Genomic DNA, 18,380 nt, shown 5'->3' on the forward strand with positions numbered 1-18,380 from the left:
TCGTGAGATGCTCCTTCTCCTTATCGACAAGATAACAGACCTCTGTGTCTGGAGGGAGCGCTCGTCAACTGGATCCGTGGCGCGCTTCTTCCTCATTGACGATTGTGTGGAGGAGCCTGAGCACAGAGTGCATCCCAGAGAAACCACCAGTCTTTATCCGGGTCTTGACGTGGCAAAAAGCAGCAAGAATTCATTCTTCACAGAACGGGTACAAGTCCTCCTGCCGCCCCCCCCCCCCTCAGAGCGTGGCATCAGCCATCCCTCCTCTTAAACTTTGACTGCACTTCTGCAAAGCCAAAGAATAAAAGGCCAGCAGAGCCCATGGGTAAAGAAGCTACATGCTACAAATGAGCTTCAAAAAGTCTTCTAGAATTCCGTCTGGGCCACAGCAGCTGTTGGGAAGGTGACTTCCAGCTTCCCAGCATCAGCATTTAGCAACCCGAACCTACAGCTGCCATGAAGCCTGTGTGAGACCGTGGACCTTCTCACGTCTGACAAGGGGGGGACTGTCACCAGCCTCTTCCTTGTTCTCCCGTCCCAGAGCACTTTTTTGTTGGACTTCAGACCTGAGTTATTTCTGTTAGGCTTCCTCTCTTTTGGATAGTCACCTTGACATCAAAGCCAACTTCTTACCAAGGGGTGCTGGACATCCCTGGAGTTCTGCCACGTCTGAGCTTCTCTTGGAGGTGGAATCAGGACATTCTGACTTGGACTAGCCTTTAGGCTGATCACTTTGCAAAGGGACTGGGCTTGGTGTTTGGAAAAGAGGGCGTATGTTTTATATTTTGCGAGTTAGGTGTCTTTTATTGTGAAGTGGACGAGTTCATAGCACAGGACGAGGGATACCTTAAAATAACATTTTCTGATTAAACAGATCTGTGGAAGAGTTTGTTCACAGTAAAATAGTTGATTGAAATCGCAAGAAGTCACCACCCCCTGCATTCTCAGAATACACCCCTTCCTGCCCGTAAGCAGAGTCCCTTCAGCCGTACCAAGTAAAATGGAAATGGAAATACAGTGAATGCAGTTATACAAACAGAATTATCTGTCACACTGTACAAATCATACTAGAGATTCCTGTCTTCTTATACAGTTCTACTTGCAACCAAAATTAATACACATAACCACTAGTTTTGCCACCATGCATAAATGACAAGTTGAATAGTGACCTAATTGTCCTTGAAAGTACAAGTCACCAGCTCATGGTACAGAGAAGAGTTTCCAGAAGAAAGTATGCAATAAACGGCATGAGCGCAGGACGAGCTGTAGTGCGAACCAAAGGAGCAGCGACAGCACACCTAGGTTGCTTTGCCGTTTCTTAGGGCTTCATCAGGCTGCTCTTCTTTAGTGATGGAGCTCAACCCAGCTCTGGCAAGATTCAAAATGACACAAAGTCGACAAGTATGTTCCAAGTAGCTAGGAATGGCCTTCTGCTTCCCAGTGATGTCACAGAGCATTCTAAATGCTGCTGTTCCACTGGCCAAGGTCTCCCTGGGCACACTGCTGCTGGCAAACTTCACGTCCTGCCTCTCTGATGCTATCGTCCTTGGGTCCTAATTGAGGTGAGATCTGTGGCCTCACTCAGCCAACAGGATGAGCCCCAGGTGACGTTGTTGATTAACGGGGGACCCTACACCCTCTTTGCAGGATTTCAGGGAGGCCTGATAATTGATCTGTGTGCTTGAATTGTTCTCTAGACTCTGAAGCTAAACTATTTGGCAAAAGTTGGCAGGATTCTTTTTAAACTGGATTTTGCTGTCTTATTAGGAGAACATGAGAAGAGCTCTGATGGATCAAACAGTGGTCCATGTAGTCCACCATCCTGTGTTTAAGCAGTTTCCCTGGAGGAACAACACAGAAACAGCACAGAAGCCAAGGCCTCCCCCTGATCTTGCCTCCCAGCTCTAGGTTTTAGAGATTTACTACCTCTAAATATGGATGTTTCCTTTACTCACCATGGCTAGTAGCTGTTGATAGACTTCTCCTCCACGAATCTGTTCAACCACCCCACTAAAGCCATCTGTGCTTGTGGCCATCACCCCTTCCACTGGTAGTGAATTTCACAACTGAATTACTCATTGAGTAAAAAAGAGCCAGTTTGGTGTAGTGGTTAAGTGTGGTTAAGTGTGTGGACTCTAATCTGGGAGAACTGTATGATACCCCATGCCTCCACTCACCGCTACTGGATGACCTTGGGCAAGCCATAGTTCTGATAAGAGCTGTTCTTGAAAAAGAGCCATTTCTGTCAGAGCTCTCTCAGCCCCACCTACCTCACAGGGTGTCTGTTGTGGGGAGGGGGAGGGGAAGGAGTTTGTAAGCTGCTCTGAGACTCCCGAGTGAAGGGCAGGTTATAAATCCAATCTCTTCCTCTTTGTCCCGAATCTTTTGCCCATCAAATTCATTGGTCACCCCCGCAACTTCTAGTCTTACACATCATTTTATAAACCTTTATAAACGAAGGATAGTTCCCCTCTTCAGCTTAAATCTTTGCCAACGTTGAGTCAGGGGAATGAACTTGATTTAATGTAAGGTTTCCCTAATGGGAATGGTTTGCTCTAACGCAGATGATTTGCCTGAGGTGTGTTAGCTTGAATCCCCCATTGCAAGCACAAACAGGGTGTGCACTGGTTCATGCCGATGGTCAGGGACTACCACCACCGTCAGCTTTGCTCTTAGCTTACCTAAACAAACAAGACTATTCTGGAGAGAAGGTACCGGCCCTTTCCACAGATCCCACAGCCAGTTTGTTGTGAGAGCCAGTTTGGTGTAGTGGTTAAGTGTGCGGACTCTAATCTGGGAGAACCGGGTTTGATTCCCCACTCCTCCACTTGCACCTGCCGGATGACCTTGGGCAAGCCGTAGTTCTGATAAGAGGTGTTCTTGAAACGAGCAGTTTCTGTCAAGAGCTCTCTCAGCCCCACCTACCTCGCAGGGTGTCTGTTGTGGGGAGGGGAAGGGAAAGGAGTTTGTAAGCCGCTCTGAGACTCCCTTGGGTAGTGAAGGGCGGGGTATAAATCTAATTTCTTCTTCTTCATCATCATCCCTCTGACTGGCAGGCTGCAGTGCCTATCAAGGGTTGCTGGCTGCTCCCATCCTGGCGTATCTCTAGCGAGATGTACAGCACGGTTAGTGGCGTTGCCACAGACTCTCTGCACATCCCTGGAGACACTTTTTGGGCGTCTGACCTTTCTCGAGCAGCGAGTGACTGTATGTGTGAGAGAGGTGATAAGAGCAAGCATCTGGATTCTTCCTAAAAAAAAAACACCTGCCTACTTTGCTAGTGGAAAAGTCCGGAAGTGAGTTTTTCTTGGAAAGGGGGGGGGGGGTTGTTCATCGGAAGTACATTTTTTAAAAAAAATCCCCTTACAGTTTTTAAGTATGGATCGGGTACCTACTTGTCAGGGATATTATAACGGTAGTTCCTGCACTGGCAGGGGGCTGGACTGGCTGAGCTGGCAGTCCCTCCCAACTCCAAGATTAATTTAGAAATTAAATCTGCAACGTGGTGGTGGGGGATGCTGGGGAGGGTGAACGCCAGGTGTAAATTTCCCCTCCAGGGCCACCGTCGACAGTCTCGCAGCTGGACAGAAGGCACGCAACAGAAGCAACATGAGAGCATGGCTGACGAAGAAACACCATCCAGCGGAAGTAAGGCTGGGAAACCATCAGGGAGGGTGTACGGCTTAACACACACACACACACCCCTTCCCAGGATGAGATACCTAAAGTCCCCTCTGAGCCGTGTGTGTCCAATGCTGCCCGTTTCAGCAGATGTTGCTCAGAGACTTTCAAGCCTCTCCCTGCAGCCCATGAGGACTAGAAGCTTGAGGGAGTTCCACCTGACAACTCTGAAGCGCATGGGCTTGAGAGCTTCCCCGTGGGACTGTGGTCCTGCCTTATTCTTGTCACCTTAATGGGCTGCTGCTTCCCTCTTCCATCCAGGCCTCCTCTGCTCCATCAACCACCTCCTGCGGCTACCGGAGCGCGCAGACCAGAAGGAGGTGGTCCTTCGTATCTTGCAAGCGGCTCGCGTCCAGCCGGCGGCTGTGATGCCGGTCCTCATGGTGACGCTCCGGCATGATGAAGTAAAGAACCTTGCTTCTCTCCTCGCACCTGCCCTGCTAGCCCTCACCCAACTCCCCCCCCCCACTTCAGGCTGCCAGCAGGTGCTAGCACGGACTGAAGTTGGGACCTTTCTATGGCAAAGGTGATGCTCTACCACTCCATGGACCCTCCTTAGAAGTTGGCAGGCACAGCACCTATTCGTTGTGGCCCCATGCATGAGGCTGGCTGGAAACTAGGGGTCCTGCTCAAGAGGTCTGCCCTTCTCCGCAGGTGTCGGCCTGGCAGAAGGTGACCGTGTACCACAGCCTCCGGGCCATGCTGGAGCACGGCCTGGAGGTGGAGCCCTTGCAGGATTTCATCCTCGTGGCCTCCAAGCAGCTGCGAGCATCTCCAGAGGTGAGGTGGCAGCAGCCAGAAGCATTTCCTGCTTGCTGTTGTTTTGTTTTTCTAAAGCGTGACCTGCCTTGCAAGTCCAGGGACGCCTTAAAGACTAAGCTTTATTCCGGGGTGAACTTTCACAAGTCAGAGCTCACTAAGCCCACACTAGGATAATTGTGGCTAGTCTTTAAGGTGCCCCTAACCTGGATAGCCCAGGCTGGCACAATCTCGTCAGATCTGGGGAGCTAGACAAGGTCAGCCCCGGCTAGTATTTGGACGGGAGACTGCCAAGGAATACCAGGGTTGTGACACGGAGGTAGGCAACAGCAAGCCCCCTCTGAACATCTCTGGCCTTGAAAACTCGACAAGGTTGTCATAAATCAGCTGCGACTCGATGGCCTTTTCCATCGGTCTTTCAGGTGCCACTGGATTTTTGTTTTATTTTGCTGCAGTAGATTGCCACATCTGCCTCTCTGGAATAGCCAGACTTAAGCCTGCCTGATGGCCTTTCATGTTGGAAGCCCCGTTCCTCCCCGCAGCCATGTCGGGATGAGCTGCGATAGCTGATAATAGGCAATCTGTGCATGCTCAGAAGGAGCTTGGTCCAGGGAATCCCATGAAAGCTTTTGCTGCCATATTTTATTTACCGGATCCATTTGTTTTTAAGGTCACACAGGGCTTGTCGCCTCTGCTGTGAGAGGCTCACACTGCTGCCCTTTTGGAATCTGTCGGCAGAACTTCTGTGGTTCACGAATTCAAGGACACAATTTGGGCATCAAAAGCCAGTTCTGGTGTTCAGACTAGGGTGAAAAAAATGAAAGTCCTGGCCAGTGTTCCCTCTAAGCTGAGTTAGTGTGAGCTAGCTCACAGTTTTTTAGCCTCCGGCTCACACATTTTTGTCTTAGCCTAGGAAGGAGGGCTCAGGAGCAAACTAATTTATGCAGTAGCCAAATTGCTTGCTCACAAAGTAGAATTTTTGCTCACAAGACTCCACAGCTTAGAGGGAACATTAGTCCTGACCTCTTGCTCAGTCACAAGATTATAAGTGTTTCTGATGTCAGGACTGCAGGTTGCTTGGAGCAAAACCATGGCCTTGGTGCCCTCACTCTGCACTCCAAGTACTTTCAGCAGAACATAATCTAAGTACAGAGAACATAATACATTCATTACGTAGTTTAGTGTATATTATTTACTGACAATATTGGTTAATGAGGAATGCTGCTTGTCTCTAGAAGTTAATGCCGTGAAGCTCAGAGAGGCACATATTATGCATTAACCTTAAGCAATATGAACCAATAAGTTGGGGGCCCTTGAGCTTTGGCACCCCTGGGGCGATTGGCCAGCATTCCCCCATCTTCCTGCACCCTTGTGTGATGTTTCTCATGTACACGCTCATAATCACATGATACAAATTATCTAAACCAAAAAGAGTATAAATCAATACAAACAAAGGAGAGCAGACTGGCCTAAAACAGGATAATCAGGGCAAAATAAATTAACACAGTTTCCCAAAGCTGGTCTGAAAATCACTGTGCATACACCGTCATGGTGCCATTACTGTAAAGGCCCTTCACTTCTACACACGCCTCAAATATAAAGCTTTCTGCAGTTATGAGCCCTGGAGGATCTTTCTGCTTTTGGACCCTAGAAGGAGGGACATGGGGAGGCTCAGGTCCAGTCTCAATGGAGACACCTGGTCTGTGGTTCTCAGACACAGACTTTTGTCCTGGGCAGACCAACGGGGGTGTGGAAGCCCACGTCTAGCAGGAGGGATTCTCTTTTCCTAACGCACACCCAGAAGAATGCACTGAATCTTGAAGGTGCCTGGAAGTCTCGCTGTCTTCCTTGCAAGCCTTTTCCTGCCATCCAAAATGTCTGAGAACTGGTTGAAGTTGCCCATTAGGAAAGGTTCAACAGTGTCAGCAGTTCACCGGGTCCAGTACTGAGCACAAGCTTCTGCAGACAAGTTCTGGAAAGGTTTGCCGACCTTGGAGATCTCCCGTGTTAGATCGCGCTAACAAAGGACTCGTACAGTGATTCAGCAAGTGATTCAGCTTTATTGGAAGTAACGAGCAAGCACTAACTCAGTAAGAAACCAGAACAGAAAACAGTGGGAGCTTATGCTCCTTTTAAACATAACCGGGCTAATGTAGCCACGCCTATTTACAAATAACAACCAATGAGATTGCTAGAATAAAGACCAATGGGAGTCTTTCCCTCCTAGGGAATGGTATCGTTCTGATTGGTCGCTGTTACGAAGCGACCAATAGGAAGTTCGCTCAGAGGAGCCCTGGTCTGGCTCGAAGCTTAACATGGGAGTCCTATGAGGTGATTCATGTAATCATTTCAATACATTACAATTCCTCCCCCCTAAGTTAAGCCATCATCCCAATTGTTTTATTATTTACAAACATGCAATCAACCTTTGTACATCAGTTATTCCAACAGTATTTACACTCATAGTCCTTCAGATAAGTCGGCATTTGCCGCGAACGCTGGGACCTGCGGAGCGGTGCAGGCTCCACGGGCAGACAAGGTTGTGGGTCAGAGTGGGGTTCACTACAGCCTGGATCAGGCACAGACTCGACTGGGATTTCAGCCCCGCACACAGGGTTCTGCCCTGACTCGGGGACAGTACCGGGCCTTTCGGTACTCACCGCCTGCTCTGGGGGTGTCCACTCGACATCAGGGGATTCAGCCGTCGGAGAGTCAGCGCTGTCCCTAGCCCAACGTCTCCTTAACTGATCTATGTGGCGCCGCCATATTCGACCGTCAGCTAACTGCACCACATACATTCGAGTACCCACAGAGTCGGATATAACCCCAGGAAGCCATAAGTGCCCGTTTGCATAATTTCGTGCGAAAACCTTGTCCCCTTTTTCAAACATGCGCACCTTCGGTTGCGCCGTGGTACGCTCGGATTGCTCTTCAGTGAGGTCTGGGTGCATTCGGTTCAAACGGGTCGTGAGTCTCCGCCCCATTAACAATTCGGCCGGACTACGGCCTGTAGCACTACAGGGGGTGGTGTGCTGCAGCAAAAGAAAGGAGCCCAGCCTCTGGCTCCAGTCCCCTTCGTCCATTTTACCCAGGGCCTCTTTGGCCGTCCTGACCATCCGTTCGGCTTGGCCATTAGATGCCGGATGGAAAGGGGCCGAAGTCATTTGGCGTATGCCATTACTCGTGAGGAAGAGCCTAAATTCCTCAGACACAAATTGAGGCCCGTTGTCACTGACGATGACGTCAGGCAACCCGTGGGTGGCAAAAAGTCGGCGGAGCGCATGGATCACAGCAAGTGATGTGGTCGATTTCATATGCACGACCTCCAGCCATTTGGACATAGCGTCCACCACAATTAGGAACATTTGCCCTTGGAGAGGGCCAGCAAAATCTATATGCAATCTGGCCCAGGGTTTACCAGATGACTCCCAGCCTTGGGGTGTAGCTTGTGGGGGATCGGGTCTGACTTGCTGGCATTTGGGACACCCTCGTACCCATTCTTCGATCTCTTTGTCCAGCCCCGGCCACCAGACATACCCTCTGGCCAACGCTTTGGTGTGTACCATACCGGGGTGACCCTCGTGCAGCGACTCTAACACTCTCGTCCTGAGTTTGTCAGGAACCACCACCCTGTTCCCCCATAATACACAGCCCTTAGAAATGGATAGTTCATTTTGACGGCTTTTGTAAGGGCCGAACTCCGGTTCAACGCTTCCAACCGGCCACCCCCTCCAAACCCAGTTTAATACTCGGGACAGCACGCTATCCTTGGCCGTGTGTGCTGCAATGTCCCTGGATGATACCGGGGGTCGAGGAAGCTCCTCAATTGCCAAGACCTCACAGGCGGGGGCAGGGTCTGCGCCAATGTCCGGCACCGGGCACCGGCTGAGGGCATCCGCATGCCCAATCGCTTTCCCAGGCCGGTGCTCTAAGTCAAAATCATAAGCCTGCAAAAATATCGCCCATCTAAGCATGCGTGGGGACATGATGTTTGGCAATTGCTTATCGGGCGCAAAAATCCCCAGTAGCGGCTTGTGGTCAGTGACCAGCAAAAATCGTCTGCCAAAAATAAAATCATGGAACTTTTTGACAGCCGCTACCAACGCCAGACCCTCCTTGTCTATCTGGGCATAGTTCCGCTCTGCCGCAGATAGTGATCTAGAATAAAAAGCGATAGGCGCTTCGCTCCCATCAGGCATCAGATGGCTTAAAACTGCGCCTACTCCAAACGGTGAAGCGTCAGCAGCTAACACCAGGAGCTTGTGTTCATCATAATGCGTGAGTACGGCATTAGATGTCAGCAGCTCCTTGACTCCCACAAAAGCCTTTTCCTCGGCCTGCCCCCACTTCCATTTTGCCTCCTTGTGCAAAAGCGCGTGCAAAGGGGCCGCCACTGATGCCTTATGCGGTAAAAACGCATGATAAAAATTCAGGAGTCCTAAAAAGGATTGGAGCTCCTTCTTACTCACCGGCCTGGGGGCGTTTTGGATTGCAGATACCTTCTCATCCGTGGGGTGGACTCCCTCTGCGTCAATGCGAAACCCCAGGAAGTCCACACTTTCCACCCCGAGCGTGCATTTTGAGCGCTTAACTCTGAGGCCGGCATTTTGAAAACGCCTGAGGACCTCTTTAACCCGGTCCAGTAGTTCCTGTTCAGACCCGCCCGCAATCAGCACGTCGTCAAAATAGGGCACTGTGCCAGGTACCCCCCTTAGTAGACGTTCCATGAGGCCCTGAAAAATCCCAGGTGCTACGTTGACCCCGAATTGCAGCCTGTTCACTTTAAAAGCCCCTTGGTGGGTTACAATTGTTTGGGCCTCGGCAGCCTCCGGGGTGACAGGCAACTGCTGGTATGCCTGGGCCAGGTCAAATTTGGCGAAAATCTTGCCACCCCCCAGGGAAGCCAAAATGTGGCTTATTACCGGGACCGGGTACGAATGTTGCTGCAGCGCCTTGTTAATCGTACATTTGTAATCGGCGCATAGTCGTATGGACCCATCTGATTTGACAGGGGTTACGATCGGGGTCTCCCATTTGCTGTATGGTACTGGCTCTAAAACCCCTTGCTCAACTAGTTTGTCAATCTCTTTTTCCACCTTATGTTTGAGAGACACAGGTACTTTCCGATACTTCAACCTAATAGGTTTGACTGACGGATCTAAGTCAAACGCAACCGGGGGGCCCTTGTACCTTCCCAACCCTTCGGCAAATACATCAGGGAACAGGTCGTACAGCATGCCCCATTTATTTTCAGACATCCTGTTAATCCCAGAAATACCGATGCCCAATGGCTCAAACCAATCTAACCCTAGCAGGTTAACCCGGTCTCCCTCTGCAATCAGGAATGACAGTTTAACACATTTCCCCTTATACTCAACAGTAACAGAGTCCCGTCCGGCCAAGGGAATTCGGTTGCCCTGGAAGTCGGACACTCTGGTTCCCGCAGGCTGGAGCCGCCGCCGGCTTCGGTTCGGGAACAACTGGCGCCAGGACGCGGCAGAAATCACCGTCACGGACGATCCTGAGTCCACCTCCATTGTACAGGGTCGGCCGTCGAGGAGTGGAGTCACGGTGATCTTGCCCTGGCTGCTGGTGCGATTTACGGCCGATGCGCTCGACAAGGTCGCCGTCAACTGGCAGCTTGCTTCCGATGCTGAGGAACGGGTCTTGCCTTGGGTGCTGACTGGAGTGCCCCTCTGCGCTGACCGGTTGTTAGTTGAGGGATCCTTCTTCGCTGATCTGCAGACTCTGGCCAGATGACCACGCCGCCCACACGCTCTGCAGTCGACATCACGAGCCCAACAGGAGCCGCGCTGGTGCTTCCCGCCACAACCGGAGCAAGGCTTGACGTTGGTAGTCTTCGCTGGGGTCCGCTTGCCTCGAACCGCGTTGACGTCATCATCCGCGTCTTCGCCCTCGCTGTCTCGTTGAGCGTGTATACTGGGCTCTGCCACCCGCTGGCGGACCTCCTTCGTGGACTTCTCCGCTGCTTCCGCGGCCACGGCCTCTTCGTAGGCCACTGCCCAGGTCAGGGTGGTGCGGGCGAACAGCCTCTGTTGCAGCCTTTCATCTTTGAGACCGCAGACGAGACGGTCTCTGAGGGCTTCCTCCACGTTGTGGAAATTACATGGCCGTGCGGCTTTGCGAAGGGCCGCCACGAAATCTGCGATGGTCTCGCCTCCGGCCTGGTTCCGCTTGTAAAAAGCGTGCCGGCAGGCGATCTCCGACGGTTGTGGAGAATAGTGAGCCTTAAGCTTCTCCGTGATGTCAGCGTAGGTGACAGTCTTTATATCAGTTGGGGCCACCAACGACCTGGCTATGTCGAAGGTCCCCTTCCCGCAGGAACTCAGGAGGCATGCTCGTTTCTTCGCCTCATCGGTGATGTCGTGGGTCTCCAGATGGAACTCGAACCTGGACAGGTAGGAGTCCCAGTCTTCTGAGGAGGGTTCGAAGCACTCGAACTTCTGGCTTCCAGCCATCGGGGGAGACTTGGGCACCGGAGCTGGTGGCGCCTCCGCCGGATCGGCTGCTGTGCTCTGCCCGCTTTCTTCCGAGTCCGAAGTGTGGATGTCCGCAGGGCTGCCTACCTGCTCTAACATCCCATCCTCGTCGCCAATTGTTAGATCGCGCTAACAAAGGACTCGTACAGTGATTCAGCAAGTGATTCAGCTTTATTGGAAGTAACGAGCAAGCACTAACTCAGTAAGAAACCAGAACAGAAAACAGTGGGAGCTTATGCTCCTTTTAAACATAACCGGGCTAATGTAGCCACGCCTATTTACAAATAACAACCAATGAGATTGCTAGAATAAAGACCAATGGGAGTCTTTCCCTCCTAGGGAATGGTATCGTTCTGATTGGTCGCTGTTACGAAGCGACCAATAGGAAGTTCGCTCAGAGGAGCCCTGGTCTGGCTCGAAGCTTAACATGGGAGTCCTATGAGGTGATTCATGTAATCATTTCAATACATTACATCCCGCTATTACAATTGATCTCCAGACAACCGAGATCAGTTCCCTGGGAGAAAATGCCTGCTTTGGAGCATGGGCTCAGTGATATTATACCCTGCTGAGATCCCTCCTCTCCCCCAAACCCCGCCCTCCTCAGGCTCCACCTCCAAACTCTCCAGGTAATTCCCAACACAGAGCTGGCAACACTAGTTCTGGGGCTGTCACCCCCTGCCACCACATTGCCCCTGTAATATACCCAGTTCAGACCACGTGGCCAGCTTGGGATCCACACGGTCAAGCGCAAACGTCGAGCTTCGCTCAAAAAGACAATGGACTATGCGGGTCCTAGCCGCACCAATCAGGGGGCTAGGTTCCCGGCCGAGAGCCTATGGAACTCTCGGCCACTGTAAATAACCTATTGGGAAGTAGGGGGGTGTTATGGGTGGCGGTTTCACAGGGAATATAAGCTGGCCTGCGAGCCGGCTAAAGTTGTCTTCTTCCTGATCTAATAAAGACGCTGAACTGCAGGCTGTGGAAGGTCAGTAGTTCAGCAGTTCGAGACCCTGGTGCCGCATGATGGCGTGAGCTCCCATCTCTAGTTCCAGCTCCTGCCAACCTAGCAGTTCGAAAGCAAGAAATTGCAAGTAGATAAACAGGGACCACTTTGGTGGAAGGTAACAGCGTTCCGTGCACCTTGGTGCTTAGTCACGCCGGCCACATGACCACGGAAACGTCTTCGGACAGCGCTGGCTCTTCGGCTTTGAAACGGAGATGAGCGCCGCAACCCTAGAGTCGGACTCGACTGGCTTTCGAGCAAGGGAAACCTTTACCTCTAAGCTGAAATCACTCTGCGTCTGCGTACTTTTCAGCCCCCATCTCTTTCCCCCCTACTTCCCGGCACCCCGCGCCCTGTTGCTCGTAGTGACCCCTGCCTTCTTTTGCAGCAAGGGGTCCCCCGTGAGCTCCAGGTGGCCGCCAGCAGCACCTTGGCCACCTTTGCCCGCCGTCACTTCAACCCCATCATGACGGAGCTTCAGAAGCAGCTCAAGCCCTTCGTGCAGCCTGACGAGTTCCTCCTCCTCACCCTGGGCAAGATGGCAGCCAGCAACGGTAGAGCAGCAGGGGGAGGGGGAGGGAATGGCAGGATGCCCCTGTTTCTGTGCCCCTCCCCAACTCACCTAGCAAAGCTGTCTCCAGACACGTGGGCCTTCCTTGTTCTCCTCGCGATCTGCCTGTTGGCTTGTAGAAGAGCAGTCCTGAACACAAAGGGCCAAAATACAAAGGCTCTGACCCGGATGGCCCAGGCCAGCCCGATCTCATCAGATCCTGGAAGCTAAGCCATTGTTTTGTTTTTTTTAAGGCGTGACCTGCCTTACAAGTCCAGGGGTACCTTAAAGACTAAGCTTTATCCCGATATGAACTTTCACGAGTCAGAGCTCACTTAAGCCCGCACTGGGATAATTGTGGCTAGTCTTTAAGGTGCCTCTAACCTTAACTTGAGCTGCGGTGGCTCAAGTGGTTAAGACGCTGAACGTCAGGCTGTGGAAGGTCGGTAGTTCAGCAGTTCGAGACCCGAGTGTGCCGCATGGTGGAGTGAGCTCCCATCTCTAGTTCCAGCTCCTGCCAACCTAGCAGTTCGAAAGCAAGAAATTGCAAGTAGATAAATAGGTACCACTTCGGTGGGAAGGTAACAGCGTGAGCTCCACGGCCTTGGTGTTTAGTCATGCCGGCCACATGACCACGGAAACGTCTTTGGACAGCGCTGGCTCTTCGGCTTGGAAACGGAGATGAGCACCGCAACCCTAGAGTCGGATTCGACTGGCTTTCGAGCAAGGGAACCTTTACCTTTACTAACCTGGATAGCCCAGGCTGGCACAATCTCGTCAGATCTGGGGAGCTATAGCAGGGTCAGCTCTGGTTAGTATTTGGATGGGAGACCTCCAAGGAAGTCCCAGAGTTGCTACACAGAGGCAGGCAAGGGACGTCTCTTGCCTTGGAAACCCCACCAGGGTTGCTGTAAATCAGCTGCCACTTGACGGCACTTTCCACCACCAGAATACAAAGGGCTGCCACAATGTCTGAGAACGGAAGTGGCTTCTTTCACCTGAATTAAGATTTTTTTGGGGGGGGTGCACTCTATTTGCTTTTGTATAAAGCTTGCAGAGGACACAAGGCTTGGTGGGGCCAGGAGAAAGTGTCCCGTTCCTGATACATAACTGGCCACTCTCTTTCTGCATCAGTTGCCTGCCCGGCTGTCTTTTTTCCAGTGTATGGCTGTGTCCCCTTCCTGGGCATCACCCTTACGACCCTGCAAACCACCATGCGCGGGATGGAAGATGGCAGGCGGCGCAGGGCCCTCTGCATGGGTGAGTTTTGCCATGCTCAAGCCTTGAATGGAGCAGGTCCCCAAGCCATTGCCTAACTGCTTGGCAAGTTTTGTTGGGTGGAGGAGACATGCCGAATGCTCCTCTTGTGGTGCCTAGGAGAGGTCTGTGTATCGGAGCGTAGGCTGGAAGTACACAGCACCCCACCACTGCGCGTGGTGCCTGGAAGCCCCTTGCTTCTGACTTCTGGAGACAAAAAGCACACACACACCCCAAGGTTATATTGGTCGAATCTGCACTTGCATTTTTAAATCAGTTTTGTGCTGCTGCGAAGCTGATTTCTCTATGCTTGTTTGAACGTTGTTTGCAGAAGATTCATTTAAAGCAGTGCGGCGGCACAATGACAGTGGAGCTGCCACGAGAGGGCGATAAACATATGCAGACATGCAAAATTATGCTAGCACTGTTAAGGTGTGAAAATGAAACCAAATGTAGACAGCTCTTTTGAAGACAGAGTCAGAAGGCTGGGACTCTGCGGATCATTATGTCTTCATTTGCAGTCTTTCAAGGACATTTTCTTTGCTGAGGGTTGTAGCATGGGATGGATGGACGGGTGGTCTGTTTCTGAACATGAACACAGGAAGCTGATGCACTACAGTTCTGGCTAACAAACCAGCTGTAATCAGTCTGTCAGACTGGCTGTGCTAACCGAGGTTTGAGCAACATGTCTCATGCCTGATCCTCAGTTAGTATGGACAGTCCAATGGACTGGCTGTAGCTGGTTTGTTAGCCGGAATTGTGTTTATCTACCATGACTCCCAATTAAAGGATCGCCAGTAGAAAGCATCGGGAAGGGCCTTTCTCATCCTTTAACTGGGAGAGGCCAGACATTGAACCAGGGACTTTATGCATGCAGAGCAGTTGGCGCACCACTGAGCAGATTCTTGAGTCTCTTAAAACTCAGAAAGCTGGCATTAACAACCAGTAAGCACTCGTCAGAAGAGAAAATCAGGAGATTCAATTTCAAAGCAATACATAGAAAGGTTAACTGTGGGACTGTCTCTCCTCCTGTTCAAGGGAACTGCCAGAGACAAAAACAGAGTTGTCCGAACTAGGGCTTTTTTGGTAGAAAAAGCCCAGCAGGAACTCATTAGCATAATAGGCCACACCCAACAGCAGAAACTCATTAGCATATTAGGCCACACCCTGACAGTGCAGTCCATTAGCATATTAGGCCATACCCCCATGCATTCCCTTGGCTTGCCTGGGCAAGCCGGCCCTTGGACCGGCCCTTGGACCAGGGCCCCCTCCCGGCCCACCCACCCACTTCGGAGTCACGGGGGGGGGGTCGCTCTTCAGGCCTTCCCTCTGTAGCCAGGCACACAAAGGTTTTGGCTGTAGTGGACGTGGCCAACTCTGAAGCCAGCGGGAACTCCATTCCTGTGCAAAAATAGCCCTGGTCCCAACCAATGGTCTCCCTAAGCTGTGGAGTCCTGTGAGCAAAAATTCAACTTTGTGAGCTACTGGCATTAAAGCTGTGAGCGAGCAATTTGGTCTGCTCACAACTTAGTTTGCTCTGGAGCCGTCCTTCCTGAGCTAAGACAAAAATGTGTGAGCCGGAGGCTTAAAAACTATGAGCTAGCTCACACTAACTCAGCTTAGAGGGAGCACTGGTCCCAACCATCATCTCTCCAGCAGAAGCAGAATCCCGGCCTGGTTCTAATGAGGTCTGCCCTCTGTCTCTTCCCTCCCCCAAGCCCTGGGGCAGATATGTGGGGCGATTCGGATCTACCTGCGAAGCTGGGAGAGGAGCTCACACCCTCGCCTCAGTGTCCAGCAGTTTGCCACCTACCTTCTCCCACTCTATGCCTGCATCACCCGCACCTGGCTGCCAGGGAGCGACGCCCAGGTAAGATGCCAACCAGCTAGGACTGGTACTTTCTGCAGGGGGTGCGTGGAGAGGCCATGCTGTCTGCCCAGAGCTCATGCTGGTGATTGCTGAAAGGAGAGAGTGGAAGAAACACTTTTTAAGTTGGCAGGGTCTTGGGCTATAAAGTAATCCCTTCTCCCCTCCCCTCCGTCCCCCCCTTTTTGCCCTTCCTGGCAGGTCAAGCTGGCCATTCTGAAGGTGCTGGGCCCCATGCTGAGCATCCTGCTGACCCAGAAGGAGTTCCAGGCTCAGGTTCACGGTGACATCCCTCTGCTCGTGGCGCAGTATGAGAGCAGCATCGAGGCCGTGCATGTCACAAAGGTGAGCAGACGGGGGAGTGGCTGTGTGGCCCGCTGCACAGATCCTGCAAAAGTGTCCGGGGCAGTGCCTCTCCTCCTCCCCGCTCAGTTACTCGTCTTACTTACATTTTATTTAGTTGAAAAGATTTGTCTCCTTTTGTCCAACAAATATTCATCGCTGTCAAATTGTGGAGAAACAGTATACATTTACAGACGAGCAGGGGTCATTTCGCAGAAAAAGAGGTGCAGGAGTTCATTAGCACGACTCATTAGCATAGCTTATTTGCATATGCCACCCCCCCTGACATCACCGGAAGTGTGTCAGAAGGCAACACCCACTGCTCAGGCTCCACTGGACTGTATTGGATTGCTAGCTATTTTTTTTGGGGGGGGGCGTGCAGATCTGTCCTCGCAGAGGAGGGAGAGCTTGTACCTGAATAAACCTCGGTCTTAAAGGTGCCACTGGACTGTTTTGGATCGCTAGCTATTGGGGGGGGGAGACTTGCAGATCTGTCCTCGCAGAGGAGGGAGAGCTTGTACCTGAATAAACCTTGGTCTTAAAGGTGCCACTGGACTGTTTCGGACCACAGTTGGCACCCAGGGACATATGGAAGGAGATGGTCCTTCAGTTGAGGAGCCATTGAGGCCTTATTTACCGAGGGCTCATTCCTTCACGCTATAGCCAGTTTGTTCATCTTTTAGGTTCTCATGCCTTTGGTCTTTGCAGTCTTCCTGCCAACCCCCACACGGCCATCTCCCTGCTCCAACCCCCTCCCCGATTGCCTCTCTAGTCATCTCAGACATTGCCCATAAGAAAAAAATAATAATTCTCTGTTGCTTGCTGCAGATTCTGAGCCAGATTTTGGAGGCTTCTCTTGTGAATAATAATCAGATTCCCAGGAGGCATGTGGAGCCCCTGGCTCGTGTTCTAACACACCAGGTAAGCCTGGACATAAGAATATAAAAGGTGCTGTGCTGGATCAGGCCCGTGTTCCATCTAGTCCAGCATCCCGTCTCATACAGCAGCCAGCCAGTTGCCCTGGAGAGCCACCAGACAGGGCATAAAGGCCAGTACCCCTAATGCTACCAGCCATGTTGGTGCCCCTAGGGGTGCCAGGTCTGGGTTGGAAAATACCTGGAGACTCTGGGGGTGGATCCGGGAGAGGGCGGGGCTTGGGGAGGGGAGGGGCCTCAGCAGGGTCCAATGCCATGGAGTCCACCCTTCAAAGCAGCCATTTTCTCCAGGGGACCTGATCTCTGTCAGCTGGAGAGCAGTGGTAAAAGTGGGAGATCTCCAGGCCCCATCTGGAGGCTGGCAACCCCATGCCGCTGCCTCACTGAGGCCCAACCCAGCATCCCAATTTGCATTCCAAGGCACGAAATCTCCCGCCAAGACTTATAATCCTTCAGTCTTCCCCCCACTCCCTTTGGGGACACATTTCATGACTCTGTACTTGAAGGAATGCTGCAGCCGGATCCTCCCTCCCAGACCTCTGGGTGCAAAAGGGCCCATTTTTGGCATCCCTCCTTCTTTGCTTAGATCTGTGCCAGAGGACAGATGCAGTACCCTGGGACTCAACGTGGAAGAGAGAACCAAGCTGAAATCACTCATATCTTCTTGCGACTGGGTATGAAGAGAATGAGAGCCTAGCTGGGCCTGGACTTTCTTGCAGTTTGAGCAGGGGTCATTTCGTAGAAAAAGAGCTAGGGGAACTCATTAGCATAACTCATTAGCATATGCCACACCCCCTGACATCAGGGGCCCGGCGGTGGACCTGCAAGGCCAGCGGGAGTGCGAGGAAGCCCCGCCAAGGCCCTCCCTGGCCCCAGGCAGGCAGGGGTGGGGAGAGGCGGGGAGGAAGCAACTTACCCTCCCTCTTCTCCTGCCTCCTCCTGGCTGAATGAGGGCTGGAAGCGGGGTGGCCGGAAGCGGGGTGGCCGGAAGCAAGGGGCCTCGGTCATCTCCCCCCCCCCCTGTACCTCACCCGGGGGGACTGTGTCCCCCCGCGTCCCCCCCCCGAAATGACCTCTGAGTTTGAGAAGGGATCAGGAGATGGCACGTGGGGGCAGACTGAGATGCTGAGGACCTAAGCTATGTCAAGTTTAAGAGGCCCCATAGCATTACCAAAAAAACCCACCCCTGTGTTTATCTTATCATAGAAATTTAGCAATTTTTAAAAAATATTTCGAGGCTTTCTTAATATCTGAGGCCCTAAACTGTAGTTTGTGCATAAATCCAGCTCTGGTTGTACACCTATTCATTGAAGATTCGGTGCCTTTCCCTTCCCACAGCCTGTTCCCACCCCTCTGAGCTGCTGGGATTTCTCCAGGTGAAGCTGAAAGAAAGCCAAGAGGAAGCGCGTGTAGTGTTGCTGGTATTGCTCTCCAAAATCGTCGGTGCCCAGTGTAAGGACCCAGGATAATCACACTGAACTGC

The 18,380-nt window shown here is 52.0% G+C and overlaps 1 protein-coding gene across 1 annotated transcript in view; it reads left to right on the forward strand.

Moving 5' to 3' along the window:
- Window positions 1-7: 7 nt before the first annotated feature.
- Window positions 8-18,380, forward strand: part of LOC107112413 (maestro heat-like repeat-containing protein family member 2A) — a 63,815-nt gene continuing 45,442 nt past the window's right edge. The window contains exons 1-10 of the mRNA XM_015413542.1: window positions 8-208; window positions 3,558-3,648; window positions 3,943-4,085; window positions 4,336-4,461; window positions 12,335-12,500; window positions 13,658-13,756; window positions 15,472-15,623; window positions 15,822-15,965; window positions 16,791-16,883; window positions 18,274-18,349. Coding sequence (XP_015269028.1) covers window positions 8-208; window positions 3,558-3,648; window positions 3,943-4,085; window positions 4,336-4,461; window positions 12,335-12,500; window positions 13,658-13,756; window positions 15,472-15,623; window positions 15,822-15,965; window positions 16,791-16,883; window positions 18,274-18,349 — 1,291 coding nt within the window. The remainder of the gene's footprint in view (window positions 209-3,557; window positions 3,649-3,942; window positions 4,086-4,335; window positions 4,462-12,334; window positions 12,501-13,657; window positions 13,757-15,471; window positions 15,624-15,821; window positions 15,966-16,790; window positions 16,884-18,273; window positions 18,350-18,380) is intronic.

Source organism: Gekko japonicus, unplaced genomic scaffold (assembly GCF_001447785.1).
Source record: "Gekko japonicus isolate JY-2015 unplaced genomic scaffold, Gekko_japonicus_V1.1 scaffold250, whole genome shotgun sequence".
NCBI lineage: Eukaryota > Metazoa > Chordata > Lepidosauria > Squamata > Gekkonidae > Gekko > Gekko japonicus.